This window comes from Gopherus evgoodei, chromosome 19, assembly GCF_007399415.2.
Source record: "Gopherus evgoodei ecotype Sinaloan lineage chromosome 19, rGopEvg1_v1.p, whole genome shotgun sequence".
NCBI lineage: Eukaryota > Metazoa > Chordata > Testudines > Testudinidae > Gopherus > Gopherus evgoodei.
Window position 1 is genome coordinate 5,247,670 of NC_044340.1, and position 19,269 is coordinate 5,266,938.

The window sequence follows — 19,269 nt, forward strand, 5'->3', positions numbered from 1 at the left end:
AGCATTCTTCATCTACATCATTCTACAATGTGGGTGCAGATGGAGAGCAATTTTATCACTGATGGTGCAACCAAGTTGTGGAGAACATAAGAAACCTGCCTTTGCCCAGAATATTTTTTAAATGTGCTCTTTTAAAATAAGTTTTTTTAAAAAGAGGTCTTTCATGTTAAAAATCATTAATTTGAATGGTCCTGAAATGTTTTTTTCTAACTGATTCTATTTGTTTCTTTCACTAGCTCCGTGGCCTAAGGAGCTAGATTTAAAGTCCTCTCTGATCACAGCTGTCTTTGGGGAGCTAAATGGCTCCCCGTGTGTTAGAACAAGACTGGTACTAGGACTCTGGAATCAGGGGGCACAATGAGTTCATCCCCAAGAGGTGGTGATTAGGTTATCAAGCCTCATGAAAATATATTAGAAAATAGAACATTTTAGAAAAAACTTATGATCTTTTGTCTCCTTCCAGGCCTTGATTTGCCAAAGTGTTTTTCTTGAATTGCACTGTGCAGAGTACAGACTTGGCCCTCACTCCTTCATTCCAATCAGCCCCCAGAGAAGAAATGAAAACAAATCTCAGGACTTCTCTATATTCAAAGTTGCACCAGTTTATAACTTTAAATCAGATTAAAAATTGGTTTAAGGATCTACCTCCCTGTTTATAGCAATTTACCACAAACAGATTAAGATGGTTAATTTACTAGGCTTTTATTATTATTTATTATATTGCCCCGTAGTAGAGGCTGCCCTGTTTTTGAGTTGGTAGAGCCATCCCCTAATATTTGTGGGGAGAAGACAGGCCAAAGAAAATACTTCCCCTTGGGAAAGAAAACACAGGTGAAGGCCATTTCACATTCTCTCCCTCTCTTGATTAGGGAATTCAAAGGTGTGCTGCAGCCACATGGTTACAAAGAAGCTGTAAGGCCCCACACCCTCCAGGGAATAATTTATCTGGGGGGTTCATAACAGTTCTCCATGCTGCCCCCACTGAAGATCATGGATGCAGGGGGCATATCTGGGGTGTCCATACAACACCCCAGCTATTTCCTATGCTGTACAGCCCATGGGGGCTGTAGTAGGTTGGATGCAAGTTAGAGCAGCCCTCACAATGCCCCCGTGATTGAGGTATAGTGATCATTTTACTCATCCCAGAAAAGCAGCTACCTCTGGGGTGAAATGTAGAGAAGTACAATGCAATTACTAAGCATCAAATATGTTGGGGGGGGCATTAATAATACCAAAAATCTAATAGAAGTGGCTATGGAATTTTTAATGGCCCCCAAGTAGTCAAGTCTTGGTTTCAGGCCTTAGCCAAAAGATTCCAATCCCTATAAGCCAAGCTAGGGAAGAGGAAAGAACACTAGATACTGCTTTACTACCCCCATTTCTTGAGTGCCTTGCTGCTCCCACGAGGTCACCTATTCATAAAATAGCCCAATGCTATTTAATATTTTCATTGCTGATGTGATTACAGCTTGGAGACCCCAAATTGGGCAGCAGAGAGGGAGTAATGGCACTCTCCCAAGCCTCACTCATATGAGATGCGGTCACACTCGAAAGTACAAATTTGTAATCTTTCCTCTCCTTTGTTATATGCTCGGATATCAGCAAAACACAACAATTTTTACATTTAAATCTGACAAAGTGGGTATTCACCCACGAAAGCTTGTGCTCCAATATATCTGTTAGTCTATAAGGTGCCACAGGACTCGTCTTCCTTTTTACATTTAAATCATTATCCTTAGACATCTGAGTTGCCTATCCTTGGGAATACTTCTCACTATTATAGTTTCAGGCTCTCTGAAGATTCAGACAGATGCTGCTGCATCATTTTGCATGATTTTCCAGCTTTCTCCATAATTGTAAGTGCTAGACGTTACACTTTTTTTAAATGAAAGCTGAGGTTTCTGAAGAACAAGATAGCATCCTCAAAAGAAACCTTATAAATTACCAGCTCAGCATAATCTGTCTCACTTCAAGCCCTACCCCAGCCAAGTGATTCTCTTTGTTCTAGATGGAGGAGCAGGTGTGTGTCACTTGGGCTTCAAGCTACAGGAACTCGTTCTCTGGTCTTCACTCTGCTGCCTTTTCCTTTCAAATTTTAGCCACCAAGACCAGCATATCCCTTATTAAAGAGTAATGAACCAAAACTGGAGGATGATTGTGGTCTTATATTAATAACTCCAGACCCCACAGTAAGAGGGTGGAGGATTTTAAAAAATCATTGGTTGTATATTGTCAGAAAATGACACACACCTTTGAAAAAGGGCAGGCAAGTGGTGGTTCCCATGATGGAGTACAGCAGGACCATGAACCAGCATGGCAGCGGTCTTGGGAGGCCAGTGGTCTAAGAAAGCCATTTGAGAGCAGAGACCCCCTTGGAGCCCTGGGCTGGGACAGAGAACCGCCTTTGGGGCTGGGATTCCCCTTGGGACAGGTCATGGTGGGGCAGGACACAGAACTCCCTTCATGCTGGGGGGCAGGGCTGGGAATCCCCCCTTGGGACAGGTCATGGTGGGGCAGGATACAGAACCCCCTTCGTGCTGTGGGGCAGGGCTGGGAATCCCCCCTTGGGACAGGTCACGGCGGGGCAGGATACAGGACCCCCTTCGTGCTGTGGGGCAGGGCTGGGAATCCCCCCTTGGGACAGGTCACGGTGGGGCAGGACACAGAGCCCCCTTCGTGCCGGGGGCGGTGCTGGGAATCCCCCCTGGGACAGGTCACGGTGGGGCAGGATACAGAGCCCCCTTCGTGCCGGGGACGGGGCTGGGAATCCCCCCTTGGGACAGGTCACGGCGGGGCAGGATACAGGACCCCCTTCGTGCTGTGGGGCAGGGCTGGGAATCCCCCCTTGGGACAGGTCACGGCGGGGCAGGATACAGGACCCCCTTCGTGCCGGGGACGGGGCTGGGAATCCCCCCTTGGGACAGGTCACGGCGGGGCAGGATACAGGACCCCCTTCGTGCTGTGGGGCAGGGCTGGGAATCCCCCCTTGGGACAGGTCACGGTGGGGCAGGATACAGGACCCCCTTCGTGCTGTGGGGCAGGGCTGGGAATCCCCCCTTGGGACAGGTCACGGCGGGGCAGGATACAGGACCCCCTTCGTGCTGTGGGGCAGGGCTGGGAATCCCCCCTTGGGACAGGTCACGGTGGGGCAGGACACAGAGCCCCCTTCGTGCTGGGGGCGGGGCTGGGAATCCCCCCTGGGACAAGTCACGGTGGGGCAGGACACAGAGCCCCCTTCGTGCCGGGGGCGGTGCTGGGAATCCCCCCTGGGACAGGTCACGGTGGGGCAGGATACAGAGCCCCCTTCGTGCCGGGGACGGGGCTGGGAATCCCCCCTTGGGACAGGTCACGGCGGGGCAGGATACAGGACCCCCTTCGTGCTGTGGGGCAGGGCTGGGAATCCCCCCTTGGGACAGGTCACGGCGGGGCAGGATACAGGACCCCCTTCGTGCCGGGGACGGGGCTGGGAATCCCCCCTTGGGACAGGTCACGGCGGGGCAGGATACAGGACCCCCTTCGTGCTGTGGGGCAGGGCTGGGAATCCCCCCTTGGGACAGGTCACGGTGGGGCAGGATACAGGACCCCCTTCGTGCTGTGGGGCAGGGCTGGGAATCCCCCCTTGGGACAGGTCACGGCGGGGCAGGATACAGGACCCCCTTCGTGCTGTGGGGCAGGGCTGGGAATCCCCCCTTGGGACAGGTCACGGTGGGGCAGGACACAGAGCCCCCTTCGTGCTGGGGGCGGGGCTGGGAAATCCCCCTGGGACAAGTCACGGTGGGGCAGGACACAGAGCCCCCTTCGTGCCGGGGGCGGTGCTGGGAATCCCCCCTTGGGACAGGTCACGGTGGGGCAGGATACAGAGCCCCCTTCGTGCCGGGGACGGGGCTGGGAATCCCCCCTTGGGACAGGTCACGGCGGGGCAGGATACAGGACCCCCTTCGTGCTGTGGGGCAGGGCTGGGAATCCCCCCTTGGGACAGGTCACGGCGGGGCAGGATACAGGACCCCCTTCGTGCCGGGGACGGGGCTGGGAATCCCCCCTTGGGACAGGTCACGGTGGGGCAGGATACAGGACCCCCTTCGTGCTGTGGGGCAGGGCTGGGAATCCCCCCTTGGGACAGGTCACGGCGGGGCAGGATACAGGACCCCCTTCCTGCTGTGGGGCAGGGCTGGGAATCCCCCCTTGGGACAGGTCACGGTGGGGCAGGACACAGAGCCCCCTTCGTGCTGGGGGCGGGGCTGGGAATCCCCCCTGGGACAAGTCACGGTGGGGCAGGACACAGAGCCCCCTTCGTGCCGGGGGCGGTGCTGGGAATCCCCCCTGGGACAGGTCACGGTGGGGCAGGATACAGAGCCCCCTTCGTGCCGGGGACGGGGCTGGGAATCCCCCCTTGGGACAGGTCACGGCGGGGCAGGATACAGGACCCCCTTCGTGCTGTGGGGCAGGGCTGGGAATCCCCCCTTGGGACAGGTCACGGTGGGGCAGGATACAGGACCCCCTTCGTGCTGTGGGGCAGGGCTGGGAATCCCCCCTTGGGACAGGTCACGGTGGGGCAGGATACAGGACCCCCTTCGTGCTGTGGGGCAGGGCTGGGAATCCCCCCTTGGGACAGGTCACGGCGGGGCAGGATACAGGACCCCCTTCGTGCTGTGGGGCAGGGCTGGGAATCCCCCCTTGGGACAGGTCACGGTGGGGCAGGATACAGGACCCCCTTCGTGCTGTGGGGCAGGGCTGGGAATCCCCCCTTGGGACAGGTCACGGCGGGGCAGGATACAGGACCCCCTTCGTGCTGTGGGGCAGGGCTGGGAATCCCCCCTTGGGACAGGTCACGGTGGGGCAGGACACAGAGCCCCCTTCGTGCTGGGGGCGGGGCTGGGAATCCCCCCTGGGACAAGTCACGGTGGGGCAGGACACAGAGCCCCCTTCGTGCCGGGGGCGGACCCAGCACCAGCAATCCCGCCCCTTCTTCTCCTCTACTAGCCATCGCCCCGACTCATGAATATTCATAAGCTGCCCCTCCCCGCCGCGGGGCGATACGCCGGGCTTTCCGTCCCTGGCGCCGGTAACGGGCAAACGCGGCACGTGGTTGGGCGGCCATGAGCTCCCGGGGCCGCGGCTGGGGGAAGCGGGACCCCGCCGATCTGGCGGACAGTGTGAGTGGGGCAGGCCCGGCAGATCAGCGACCGTCAGCCCCGGGCCCCCTCCCCCTTAACCGGGACCCCGCCCTGTCCCCTTCAGTCCCGGTTACCCCAGCGCCGTGTTACCCCAGCGCCTGTCCCCTTCAGTCCCCGTTACCCCCCCGTTACACCACCGCCGGTCCGCTCCCCCCGCTACACCACCGCCTGGCCCCGTCACCCCAACCCCCTGTTACCCCAGCGCCTGTCCCCTTCAGTCCCCGTTACCCCCCCGTTACACCACCGCCGGTCCGCTCCCCCCGCTACACCACCGCCTGTCCCCGTCACCCCAACCCCCTGTTACCCCAGCCCCTGTCCCCTTCAGTCCCCGTTACCCCCCCGTTACACCACCGCCGGTCCGCTCCCCCCGCTACACCACCGCCTGTCCCCGTCACCCCAACCCCCTGTTACCCCAGCCCCTGTCCCCTTCAGTCCCCGTTACCCCCCCGTTACACCACCGCCGGTCCGCTCCCCCCGTTACACCACCGCCTGTCCTCGTCACCCCAACCCCCTGTTACCCCAGCGCCTGTCCCCTTCAGTCCCCGTTACCCCCCCGTTACCCCATTGCCGGTCCGCTCCCCCCGTTACACCACTGCCTGTCCCCGTCACCCCAACCCCCTGTTACCCCAGCGCCTGTCCCCTTCAGTCCCCGTTACCCCCCTGTTACACCACCGCCGGTCCGCTCCCCCCGGTACACCACCGCCTGTCCCCGTCACCCCAACCCCCTGTTACCCCAGCGCCTGTCCCCTTCAATCCCCGTTACCCCATCGCCGGTCCGCTCCCCCCGCTACACCACCGCCTGTCCTCGTCACCCCAACCCCTGTTACCCCATCCCTGTCCCCTTCAATACCCCGTTACCCCCCGTTACCCCATCGCCGGTCCGCTCCCCCCGTTACACCACCGCCTGTCCTCGTCACCCCAACCCCCTGTTACCCCATCCCTGTCCCCTTCAATCCCCGTTCCCCCCCGTTACCCCATTGCCGGTCCGCTCCCCCCGTTACACCACCGCCTGTCCCCGTCACCCCAACCCCCTGTTACCCCAGCGCCTGTCCCCTTCAGTCCCCGTTACCCCCCTGTTACACCACCGCCGGTCCGCTCCCCCCGTTACACCACCGCGTGTCCCCGTCACCCCAACCCCCTGTTACCCCAGCGCCTGTCCCCTTCAGTCCCCGTTACCCCCCTGTTACACCACCGCCGGTCCGCTCCCCCCCGGTACACCACCGCCTGTCCCCGTCACCCCAACCCCCTGTTACCCCAGCGCCTGTCCCCTTCAATCCCCGTTACCCCATCGCCGGTCCGCTCCCCCCGCTACACCACCGCCTGTCCTCGTCACCCCAACCCCTATTACCCCATCCCTGTCCCCTTCAATGCCCCGTTACCCCCCGTTACCCCATCGCCGGTCCGCTCCCCCCGTTACACCACCGCCTGTCCTCGTCACCCCAACCCCCTGTTACCCCATCCCTGTCCCCTTCAATCCCCGTTCCCCCCCGTTACCCCATTGCCGGTCCGCTCCCCCCGTTACACCACCGCCTGTCCCCGTCACCCCAACCCCCTGTTACCCCAGCGCCTGTCCCCTTCAGTCCCCGTTACCCCCCTGTTACACCACCGCCGGTCCGCTCCCCCCGTTACACCACCGCCTGTCCTCGTCACCCCAACCCCCTGTTACCCCATCCCTGTCCCCTTCAATCCCCGTTCCCCCCCGTTACCCCATTGCCGGTCCGCTCCCCCCGTTACACCACCGCCTGTCCCCGTCACCCCAACCCCCTGTTACCCAAGCGCCTGTCCCCTTCAGTCCCCGTTACCCCCCTGTTACACCACCGCCGGTCCGCTCCCCCCGGTACACCACCGCCTGTCCCCGTCACCCCAACCCCCTGTTACCCCAGCGCCTGTCCCCTTCAATCCCCGTTACCCCATCGCCGGTCCGCTCCCCCCGCTACACCACCGCCTGTCCTCGTCACCCCAACCCCTGGTACCCCATCCCTGTCCCCTTCAATACCCCGTTACCCCCCGTTACCCCATTGCCGGTCCGCTCCCCCCGTTACACCACTGCCTGTCCCCGTCACCCCAACCCCCTGTTACCCCAGCGCCTGTCCCCTTCAGTCCCCGTTACCCCCCTGTTACACCACCGCCGGTCCGCTCCCCCCGTTACACCACCGCCTGTCCCCGTCACCCCAACCCCCTGTTACCCCAGCGCCTGTCCCCTTCAATCCCCGTTACCCCCCCGTTACACCACCGCCGGTCCGCTCCCCCCGTTACACCACCGCGTGTCCCCGTCACCCCAACCCCCTGTTACCCCAGCGCCTGTCCCCTTCAATCCCCGTTCCCCCCCGTTACACCACCGCCGGTCCGCTCCCCCCGTTACACCACCGCCTGTCCTCGTCACCCCAACCCCCTGTTACCCCATCCCTATCCCCTTCAATACCCCGTTACCCCCCTGCTACCCCATCGCCGGTCCGCTCCCCCCGTTACACCAGCGCCTGTCCTCGTCACCCCAACCCCCTGTTACCCCATCCCTGTCCCCTTCAATACCCCGTTACCCCCCCGTTACCCCATCGCCGGTCCGCTCCCCCCGTTACACCACCGCCTGTCCTCGTCACCCCAACCCCCTGTTACCCCATCCCTGTCCCCTTGAATACCCCGTTACCCCCCCCCGTTACCCCATCGCCGGTCCGCTCCCCCCGTTACACCACCGCCTGTCCTCGTCACCCCAACCCCCGTTACCCCATCCCTGTCCCCTTCAATCCCCGTTACCCCATCGCCGGTCCGCTCCCCCCGTTACACCACTGCCTGTCCTCGTCACCCCAAACCCCTGTTACCCCATCCCTGTCCCCTTCAACCCCGTTACCCCCCCGATACCCCATCGCCGGTCCGCTCCCCCGTTACACCACCGCCTGTCCTCGTCACCCCAACCCCCTGTTACCCCATCCCTGTCCCTTTCAATCCCTGTTACCCCATCGCCTGTCCTCGTCACCCCAACCCCCTGTTACCCCATCCCTGTCCCCTTCAATACCCCGTTACCCCCCCATTACCCCATCGCCGGTCCGCTCCCCCCATTACAGCACCGCCTGTCCTCGTCACCCCAACCCCCTGTTACCCCAGCGCCTGTCCCCTTCAATCCCCGTTACCCCCCCCATTACCCCATTGCCGGTCCGCTCCCCCCGTTACACCACCGCCTGTCCTCGTCACCCCAACCCCCTGTTTCCCCATCCCTGTCCCCTTCAATACCCCGTTACCCCCCCGTTACCCCATCGCCGGTCCGCTCCCCCCGTTACACCACCGCCTGTCCTCGTCACCCCAACCCCCTGTTACCCCATCCCTGTCCCCTTCAATCCCCGTTCCCCCATCGCCGGTCCGCTCCCCCCGTTACACCACCGCCTGTCCTCATCACCCCAAACCCTGTTACCCCATCCCTGTCCCCTTCAATCCCCATTACCCCATCGCCGGTCCGCTCCCCCGTTACACCACTGCCTGTCCTCGTCACCCCAAACCCTGTTACCCCATCCCTGTCCCCTTCAATCCCCGTTACCCCCCCGTTACACCACCGCCTGTCCTCGTCACCCCAACCCCCTGTTACCCCATCCCTGTCCCCTTCAATACCCCGTTACCCCCCCGTTCCCCCATCGCCGGTCCGCTCCCCTCGTTACACCACCGCCTGTCCTCGTCACCCCAACCCCCTGTTACCCCATCCCTGTCCCCTTCAACCCCGTTACCCCCCCCGATACCCCATCGCCGGTCCGCTCCCCCGTTACACCACCGCCTGTCCTCGTCACCCCAACCCCCTGTTACCCCATCCCTGTCCCCTTCAATCCCCGTTACCCCATCGCCGGTCCGCTCCCCCCGTTACACCACCGCCTGTCCTCGTCACCCCAACCCCCTTGTTACCCCATCTCTGTCCCCTTCAATACCCCGTTACCCCCCTGCTACCCCATCGCCGGTCCGCTCCCCCCGTTACACCACCGCCTGTCCTCGTCACCCCAACCCCCTGTTTCCCCATCCCTGTCCCCTTCAATACCCCGTTACCCCCCCGTTACCCCATCGCCGGTCCGCTCCCCCCGTTACACCACTGCCTGTCCTCGTCACCCCAACCCCCTGTTACCCCATCCCTGTCCCCTTCAATACCTCGTTACCCCCCATTACCCCATCGCCGGTCCACTCCCCCCGTTACACCACCGCCTGTCCTCGTCACCCCAACCCCCTGTTACCCCAGCGCCTGTCCCCTTCAATCCCCGTTACCCCCCCGTTACCCCATTGCCGGTCCGCTCCCCCCGTTACACCACCGCCTGTCCTCGTCACCCCAACCCCCTGTTTCCCCATCCCTGTCCCCTTCAATACCCCGTTACCCCCCCGTTACCCCATCGCCTGTCCGCTCCCCCCGTTACACCACCGCCTCTCCTCGTCACCCCAACCCCCTGTTACCCCATCCCTGTCCCCTTCAATCCCCGTTCCCCCATCGCTGGTCCGCTCCCCCCGTTACACCACCGCCTGTCCTCGTCACCCCAACCCCCTGTTTCCCCATCCCTGTCCCCTTCAATACCCCGTTACCCCCCCGTTACCCCATCGCCTGTCCGCTCCCCCCGTTACACCACCGCCTGTCCTCGTCACCCCAACCCCCTGTTACCCCAGCGCCTGTCCCCTTCAATCCCCGTTACACCCCCGTTCCCCATTGCCGGTCCGCTCCCCCCGTTACACCACCGCCTGTCCTCGTCACCCCAAACCCTGTTACCCCATCCCTGTCCCCTTCAATCCCCATTACCCCATCGCCGGTCCGCTCCCCCGTTACACCACCGCCTGTCCTCGTCACCCCAAACCCTGTTACCCCATCCCTGTCCCCTTCAATCCCCGTTACCCCCCCGTTACACCACCGCCTGTCCTCGTCACCCCAACCCCCTGTTACCCCATCCCTGTCCCCTTCAATATCCCGTTACCCCCCCGTTACCCCATCGCCGGTCCGCTCCCCCCGTTACACCACCGCCTGTCCTCGTCACCCCAACCCCCTGTTACCCCATCCCTGTCCCCTTCAATCCCGTTACCCCCCCGATACCCCATCGCCGGTCCGCTCCCCGGTTACACTACCGCCTGTCCTCGTCACCCCAACCCCCTCTTACCCCATCCCTGTCCCCTTCAATCCCCGTTACCCCCCCGTTACACCACCGCCTGTCCTCGTCACCCCAACCCCCTGTTACCCCATCCCTGTCCCCTTCAATATCCCGTTACCCCCCCGTTACCCCATCGCCGGTCCGCTCCCCCCGTTACACCACCGCCTGTCCTCGTCACCCCAACCCCCTGTTACCCCATCCCTGTCCCCTTCAACCCCGTTACCCCCCCGATACCCCATCGCCGGTCCGCTCCCCCGTTACACCACCGCCTGTCCTCGTCACCCCAACCCCCTGTTACCCCATCCCTGTCCCCTTCAATCCCCATTACCCCATCGCCGGTCAGCTCCCCCCGTTACACCACCGCCTGTCCTCGTCACCCCAACCCCCTGTTACCCCAGCGCCTGTCCCCTTCAATCCCCGTTACCCCATCGCCGGTCCGCTCCCCCCGCTACACCACCGCCTGTCCTCGTCACCCCAATCCCTGTTACCCCATCCCTGTCCCCTTCAATACCCCGTTACCCCCCGTTACCCCATCGCCGGTCCGCTCCCCCCGTTACACCACCGCCTGTCCTCGTCACCCCAACCCCCTGTTACCCCATCCCTGTCCCCTTCAATCCCCGTTCCCCCCCGTTACCCCATTGCCGGTCCGCTCCCCCCGTTACACCACCGCCTGTCCCCGTCACCCCAACCCCCTGCTACCCCAGCGCCTGTCCCCTTCAGTCCCCGTTACCCCCCTGTTACACCACCGCCGGTCCGCTCCCCCCGTTACACCACCGCCTGTCCTCGTCACCCCAACCCCCTGTTACCCCATCCCTGTCCCCTTCAATCCCCGTTCCCCCCCGTTACCCCATTGCCGGTCCGCTCCCCCCCGTTACACCACCGCCTGTCCCCGTCACCCCAACCCCCTGTTACCCCAGCGCCTGTCCCCTTCAGTCCCCGTTACCCCCCTGTTACACCACCGCCGGTCCGCTCCCCCCGGTACACCACCGCCTGTCCCCGTCACCCCAACCCCCTGTTACCCCAGCGCCTGTCCCCTTCAATCCCCGTTACCCCATCGCCGGTCCGCTCCCCCCGCTACACCACCGCCTGTCCTCGTCACCCCAACCCCTGTTACCCCATCCCTGTCCCCTTCAATACCCCGTTACCCCCCGTTACCCCATCGCCGGTCCGCTCCCCCCGTTACACCACCGCCTGTCCTCGTCACCCCAACCCCCTGTTACCCCATCCCTGTCCCCTTCAATCCCCGTTCCCCCCCGTTACCCCATTGCCGGTCCGCTCCCCCCGTTACACCACCGCCTGTCCCCGTCACCCCAACCCCCTGTTACCCCAGCGCCTGTCCCCTTCAGTCCCCGTTACCCCCCTGTTACACCACCGCCGGTCCGCTCCCCCCGTTACACCACCGCCTGTCCTCGTCACCCCAACCCCCTGTTACCCCATCCCTGTCCCCTTCAATCCCCGTTCCCCCCCGTTACCCCATTGCCGGTCCGCTCCCCCCGTTACACCACCGCCTGTCCCCGTCACCCCAACCCCCTGTTACCCCAGCGCCTGTCCCCTTCAGTCCCCGTTACCCCCCTGTTACACCACCGCCGGTCCGCTCCCCCCGGTACACCACCGCCTGTCCCCGTCACCCCAACCCCCTGTTACCCCAGCGCCTGTCCCCTTCAATCCCCGTTACCCCATCGCCGGTCCGCTCCCCCCGCTACACCACCGCCTGTCCTCGTCACCCCAACCCCTGTTACCCCATCCCTGTCCCCTTCAATACCCCGTTACCCCCCGTTACCCCATTGCCGGTCCGCTCCCCCCGTTACACCACCGCCTGTCCCCGTCACCCCAACCCCCTGTTACCCCAGCGCCTGTCCCCTTCAGTCCCCGTTACCCCCCTGTTACACCACCGCCGGTCCGCTCCCCCCGTTACACCACCGCCTGTCCCCGTCACCCCAACCCCCTGTTACCCCAGCGCCTGTCCCCTTCAATCCCCGTTACCCCCCCGTTACACCACCGCCGGTCCGCTCCCCCCGTTACACCACCGCCTGTCCCCGTCACCCCAACCCCCTGTTACCCCAGCGCCTGTCCCCTTCAATCCCCGTTCCCCCCCGTTACACCACCGCCGGTCCGCTCCCCCCGTTACACCACCGCCTGTCCTCGTCACCCCAACCCCCTGTTACCCCATCCCTGTCCCCTTCAATACCCCGTTACCCCCCTGCTACCCCATCGCCGGTCCGCTCCCCCCGTTACACCAGCGCCTGTCCTCGTCACCCCAACCCCCTGTTACCCCATCCCTGTCCCCTTCAATACCCCGTTACCCCCCCGTTACCCCATCGCCGGTCCGCTCCCCCCGTTACACCACCGCCTGTCCTCGTCACCCCAACCCCCTGTTACCCCATCCCTGTCCCCTTGAATACCCCGTTACCCCCCCCGTTACCCCATCGCCGGTCCGCTCCCCCCGTTACACCACCGCCTGTCCTCGTCACCCCAACCCCCGTTACCCCATCCCTGTCCCCTTCAATCCCCGTTACCCCATCGCCGGTCCGCTCCCCCCGTTACACCACTGCCTGTCCTCGTCACCCCAACCCCCTGTTACCCCATCCCTGTCCCCTTCAACCCCGTTACCCCCCCGATACCCCATCGCCGGTCCGCTCCCCCGTTACACCACCGCCTGTCCTCGTCACCCCAACCCCCTGTTACCCCATCCCTGTCCCCTTCAATCCCTGTTACCCCATCGCCTGTCCTCGTCACCCCAACCCCCTGTTATCCCATCCCTGTCCCCTTCAATACCCCGTTACCCCCCCATTACCCCATCGCCGGTCCGCTCCCCCCATTACAGCACCGCCTGTCCTCGTCACCCCAACCCCCTGTTACCCCAGCGCCTGTCCCCTTCAATCCCCGTTACCCCCCCATTACCCCATTGCCGGTCCGCTCCCCCCGTTACACCACCGCCTGTCCTCGTCACCCCAACCCCCTGTTTCCCCATCCCTGTCCCCTTCAATACCCCGTTACCCCCCCGTTACCCCATCGCCTGTCCGCTCCCCCCGTTACACCACCGCCTGTCCTCGTCACCCCAACCCCCTGTTACCCCAGCGCCTGTCCCCTTCAATCCCCGTTACCCCCCCGTTACCCCATTGCCGGTCCGCTCCCCCCGTTACACCACCGCCTGTCCTCGTCACCCCAAACCCTGTTACCCCATCCCTGTCCCCTTCAATCCCCATTACCCCATCGCCGGTCCGCTCCCCCGTTACACCACCGCCTGTCCTCGTCACCCCAAACCCTGTTACCCCATCCCTGTCCCCTTCAATCCCCGTTACCCCCCCGTTACACCACCGCCTGTCCTCGTCACCCCAACCCCCTGTTACCCCATCCCTGTCCCCTTCAATATCCCGTTACCCCCCCGTTACCCCATCGCCGGTCCGCTCCCCCCGTTACACCACCGCCTGTCCTCATCACCCCAACCCCCTGTTACCCCATCCCTGTCCCCTTCAACCCCGTTACCCCCCCGATACCCCATCGCCGGTCCGCTCCCCCGTTACACCACCGCCTGTCCTCGTCACCCCAACCCCCTGTTACCCCATCCCTGTCCCCTTCAATCCCCGTTACCCCCCCGTTACACCACCGCCTGTCCTCGTCACCCCAACCCCCTGTTACCCCATCCCTGTCCCCTTCAATATCCCGTTACCCCCCCGTTACCCCATCGCCGGTCCGCTCCCCCAGTTACACCACCGCCTGTCCTCGTCACCCCAACCCCCTGTTACCCCATCCCTGTCCCCTTCAACCCGTTACCCCCCCGATACCCCATCGCCGGTCCGCTCCCCCGTTACACCACCGCCTGTCCTCGTCACCCCAACCCCCTGTTACCCCATCCCTGTCCCCTTCAATCCCCATTACCCCATCGCCGGTCAGCTCCCCCCGTTACACCACCGCCTGTCCTCGTCACCCCAACCCCCTGTTACCCCATCCCTGTCCCCTTCAATCCCCATTACCCCATCGCCGGTCCGCTCCCCCCGTTACACCACCGCCTGTCCTCGTCACCACAAGCCCCTGTTACCCCATCCCTGTCCCCTTCAATCCCTGTTCCCCCCCGTTACCCCATTGCCGGTCCGCCCCCCCGTTACACCACCGCCTGTCCTCGTCACCCCAACCCCCTGTAACCCCAGCGCCTGTCCTCTTCAATCCCCGTTGCCCCATCGCCGGTCCGCTCCCCCCGTTACACCACCGCCTGTCCTCATCACCCCAACCCCCTGTTACTCCATCCCTGTCCCCTTCAATACCCCGTTACCCCCCCGTTACCCCATCGCCGGTCCGCTCCCCCGGTTACACCACCACCTGTCCTTGTCACCCCAACCCCCTGTAACCCCATCCCTGTCCCCTTCAATCCCCCGTTACCCTGCCGTTCCCCCATCGCCGATCCGCTCCCCCCGTTACACCACCGCCTGTCCTCGTCACCCCAACCCCCTGTTATCCCATCGCCTGTTCCCTTCTCTTGTTACCCCACCGCCTGTCCCCATCACCCCAACCCCCCGTTAGCCCATCACCCTATTACTCCCTGCCTGTCCCCTTCAATCCCCGTCACCCCATCGCCGGTCCGCTTCCCCCGTTACACCACCGCCTGTCCTCGTCACCCCAACCCCCTGTTATCCCACCGCCTGTCCCCTTCAATCCCTCATTACCCCATCGACCGTCCCCTCCAATACCTCGTTACCCCATCCCCCTGTTACACCATCGCCTGTCCCCTTCAATCCGCTGTTACCCCATCCCCCTGTTACACCATCGCCCTGTTACCTCATCGCCTGTCTCCTTCAATCCCCCGTTACTCCATCCACCTGTCACCCCAACCCCCTGTTACCCCATCACCTGTCCCCTTTAATCCTCCGTTACTCCATCACTCCAACCCCCTATGACCCCACCGCCTGTCCCCTTCAATCCCCCGTTACCTCATCCCCCTGTTATCCCACCGCCTGTCCTCTTCAATCCCCCGTTACCCTCATCAGCTGTCCCCATCACCTCATCCTCCGTTACTCCATCCCCCTGTTACCCCATCACCTGTCCCCTTCAATCCCCCGTTACCTCATCGCCCTGTTACCCCATCACCCTGTTACCCCATCACCTGTCCCCATCACCCCAACTCTCTGTTGCCCCATCGCCTGTCCCCCTCAATCCCCTGTTACCCCATAGCCTATCCCCTTCAATCTCGTTCAAGCTCAGGGATAGCAGAAGTCACGTCAGCAGCTCCAATACATAAACATAAACCACCCCGTTACCCCATCGCCTGTCTCCTTCAATCCCCCTTTTCCCCATCACCCAGTTACCCCATCGTCTGTCCCGTTCAATCCCCATTACCCCACCCCGTTAGCCTATTGCTTGTCCCCTCAATCCCCCATTAACCCCGTCCTACCTCAATACCCCATTACCCCATCGCCTGTCCCCTTGAGGCCCCGTTACCCCATCGCCTGTCCCCTCAGTCCCCCATTAACCCCATCCCACTTCAATCCCTGTTACCACATTGCCTGTCCCCTTCAATCCATTGTTACCCCATCGCCCTGTTTCCCCGTCGCCTGTCCCCTTCAGTCCCCATTACCCCATCGCCTGTCCCCTTCAATCCCCCTTTACCTCATCACCCAGTTATCCTATCGTCTGTCCTATTCAGTCTCCATTACCCCACCCCCTGTTAGCCTATTGCCTGTCGCCTTCAATGCCCTGTTACCCCATCGCCTGTCACCCTCAATCCTGTTACCTCCTGTCCCACCTCAAACCCCATTTCCCCATCCCCCCGTTACCCCATCACCAGTCCTCTTCAATCTCCTGAACCACCTCAATCCCTGTTACCACATTGCCTGTCCCCCTCAAACCCTTATTGCTCCATCACCTGTTCCATCTCATTACCCCATTGCCTGTCCCCTTCACTCCTCAGTTACCCCCGTCCCACCTCAATCCCCGTTACCCCATCGCCTGTCTCCCTGAATCCCCCGTTCCCCCATCCCATCTCAATCCCCATTATCCCATCCCCCTGTTACCTCGTCGCCTGTCTCCCTCAATCCCCCATTACCCCTGTCCCACTTCAATCCCTGTTACCTCATCACCTGTCACCTTCAATCCACTGTCCCACCTCAATCCCCGTTATCCCATCCCCCGTTACTCCATTGCTTGTCACCTTCAACCTCCCGTTATCCCCTATCCCACCTCAATCTCCATTACCCCATCGCCTGACCCCTTCAATCCTCGTTACTCCCTGTCCCACCTCAATCCCTGTTACCCCATTCCCCTGTTACCCAATTGCCTGTCCCCCTCAATCCCCCGATACCCGTCCCACCTCAGTCCCCCATTATCTCTTCCCCATTACCCCATCGCCTGTCCCCCTCAATCCCCTGCCCCACCTCAATCCCCATTACCCTGTCTCCCTTCAATCCCATTATCCCTTCCCCCTGTTAAACTCGGTCCTCCTTAATGCTTGTTACCTCATCATCCCCCTGTTACGCCATTGTCTGTTCCCCCTTAGTCCTCCTTTACCCAATCCACCTGTTACCCCATCGCCTGTCACCCACCAATCCCCGTTACCCCGTCTCCCTCCAATCCCATTACTGCTTCCCCCATTACCCCTGTTAGAATCTGTCCTCCTTAATCCTCGTTACCTTTGCCCCACCTCAAGCCCTATTATCCCATCCCCCTGTTACAGTGTTGCCCGTCCCCCTCAATCCCCCGTTACCCTCTGTCCCACCTCAATCCCCGTTACCCCATCCCCCTGTTACCCAGTCACCTGTCCCCATCAATCCTCCATCCCACCTCAATCCCCGTTACCCTGTCTCCCTTCAATCCCATTTCCCCTACCCCAATTAAACTCTATCCTCCTTAATCCTCGTTACCCCATCATCCCTGTGTTACTCCTTTGTGTGTCCCCCTCAATCCTCCGTTACCTGATCTGCCTGTTACCCCATTGCCTGTTGCCCCTCAATCCCCATTACCCTGTCTCCCTCCAATTCCATTACACCTTCCCCCATTACCCTTGTTTAAATCTGTCCTCCTTAATCCTCATTACCTCATCCCCCTGTTACCCTATTGTCTATCCTGTTACCCCGTCCCCCATTTCCTCCGTTCCTCTGTCCCACTCAATCCCTGTTACCCCCATCACTTGCTGTCCTCAATCCCTGTTACTCTGTCCCATGTTACCTCATCACCTGCCTCCATTACCTGTCCCCGTTACCCTCTGTCCCCCTCAATCCCTGTTACCCCACGACCCTATCCTCAATTCCCATTACTGTCCCTCATTGCCTGTCCCCATTATCCCGTCCCTCTGTTACCCTCAATCCCCCTCAATCCCTGTTACCCCATCTCCTTGTTACTCCTTATTCTGTTCCCCTATTGCCCCGTCCCCCTGTCCTCCTCAATCCCTGTTACTCCATCCCCCTGTTACCCCATCGCCTGGCCCCCTGTTACCCTATCTCTTGTACCTCTGTTACCTCCTCAATCTGTTACCCCTGTTCCCTGTCCTCAATCCCTGTTACCCCTGTCCCCCCTCCCATAATTACCCCCTCTTAAATCCTGTTCCCCCTCCTCTGTTACCCTGCTCCCGGTTACCCCATCATCTGTCCCCTCTACCATTACCCTCATCCCCTCTCCTGTTACACCCTGTTCCCCGTTCCCTGTTATTCCCAGCCCTCTGCTACTCTGTTACCACACCACCACCCCAGTCCCTATGCTTGTTACTCCCAATCTCTCCTCTGCTTATCCCCACCCACTGTTGTTCTTTTCCCTCTCAACCCTTATTGCCCCTGCCCTGCTCATGTCCCTTCTTCCTTCCAGTTTTCTGGACTCTGCACCTCCCAGAGCCTCAGGGGCGTCAGGAATGCCAGCTTCCTCACCCTAGGTAAGGGCTCAGCAGAGGATCGCACCGTTGAGTGAGCATTGGCCATATGAGTGGGGTGCTGCCCCAATGCACCCAAAGCGGGTAGTAAAAGGAAAGAGTGTTTCTTAGTTGCTCCCTTTACATTCCCCATCAGGTCAGTGACAGATTTTGTAAACAAACCCCATGAAAGTTAATGCAGAGTAAAGCAGGGTGTGAATTTAAAGAATAGCTGTTTCTGAATACCTTCCTGTGGACATGCTCTTATTCTAGAATAATAGTGCCTTATTCTGAATTAATTTTATTAACTTCCAAATGAATTAAGCTAATTTGGAGTAAAGCACACTTATTCCTGAGTATTCCTGTCCACATATGTAGTTAATAAGGAATAGCTAGTTGGAATAACTCCCTGCGTAGACTACCCCAACAGCATCCACATGTAGACTTAATCAGGAATAGCTGATACTGTCCTTTGGTTTTGGCTATCAGTACACCTTCCACTTCTTTTAGCTTCCTCTTGGCAGTATAAATAACATTTCCTCTATCATTGGTGGCCCAGTCTCCAAATATTCAGTTGTTTTCCAAATCTTCTGTTATTCTTTAGGTATGGGACAGCCCCTTCAGAAGCTCAGTCTGCTGCGTGGTAACAGCATCTCTGTTCTTGTGCCATTAGGAGCATCTCTGTTCTCCTTGTGCTTTGTACTGTGCATTCTTCAGACATGCCACCCTGGTGACCTCTTGGTTTTTGTTGTTCAGTTCCTTATTTCCTATGAGGCACGATAATATGCACCACACAGTAGTAATGTTGGCTTCCTCCCAGTGGGATCTGCTTCCTCTCACCCTTCATCCCGTGAATCAGGCTTAAGAGCTCTGCCCTTTGGATTCTGATCATATACAAGCCACTCTGAAATTTCCCTAGAGTTTGGTTTGATTTTTCCAAAAATGTGAAAAATTTTGTACTGTAACTGCAAGTGTTTTCAGTATCTGTATAACTGTGCAATCCTTTAATGACTCTCACGAAACTCTTGGAGTATTGAGTAATCTCACTAAGATTTTGGACTATAGCAATGACTCTTGTCACAGTGAGTTCCAACACATTATGTACTGGATAAAAATTATCTCCTTTATCAAATTAAAATGTATTCTCTTTTGATTTCATGGGATGTCTTTT

General features: G+C 60.5%; 1 protein-coding gene across 2 annotated transcripts in view; it reads left to right on the forward strand.

Moving 5' to 3' along the window:
• Window positions 1-5,083: 5,083 nt before the first annotated feature.
• DDX25 (DEAD-box helicase 25) overlaps window positions 5,084-19,269 on the forward strand; it is a 64,595-nt gene continuing 50,409 nt past the window's right edge. For both annotated transcript variants that reach the window (XM_030538573.1, XM_030538576.1), the window contains exons 1-2: window positions 5,084-5,153; window positions 18,059-18,122. In XM_030538573.1, the coding sequence (XP_030394433.1) occupies window positions 5,097-5,153; window positions 18,059-18,122 (121 nt within the window). In that variant the 5' untranslated portion in view covers window positions 5,084-5,096. The remainder of the gene's footprint in view (window positions 5,154-18,058; window positions 18,123-19,269) is intronic.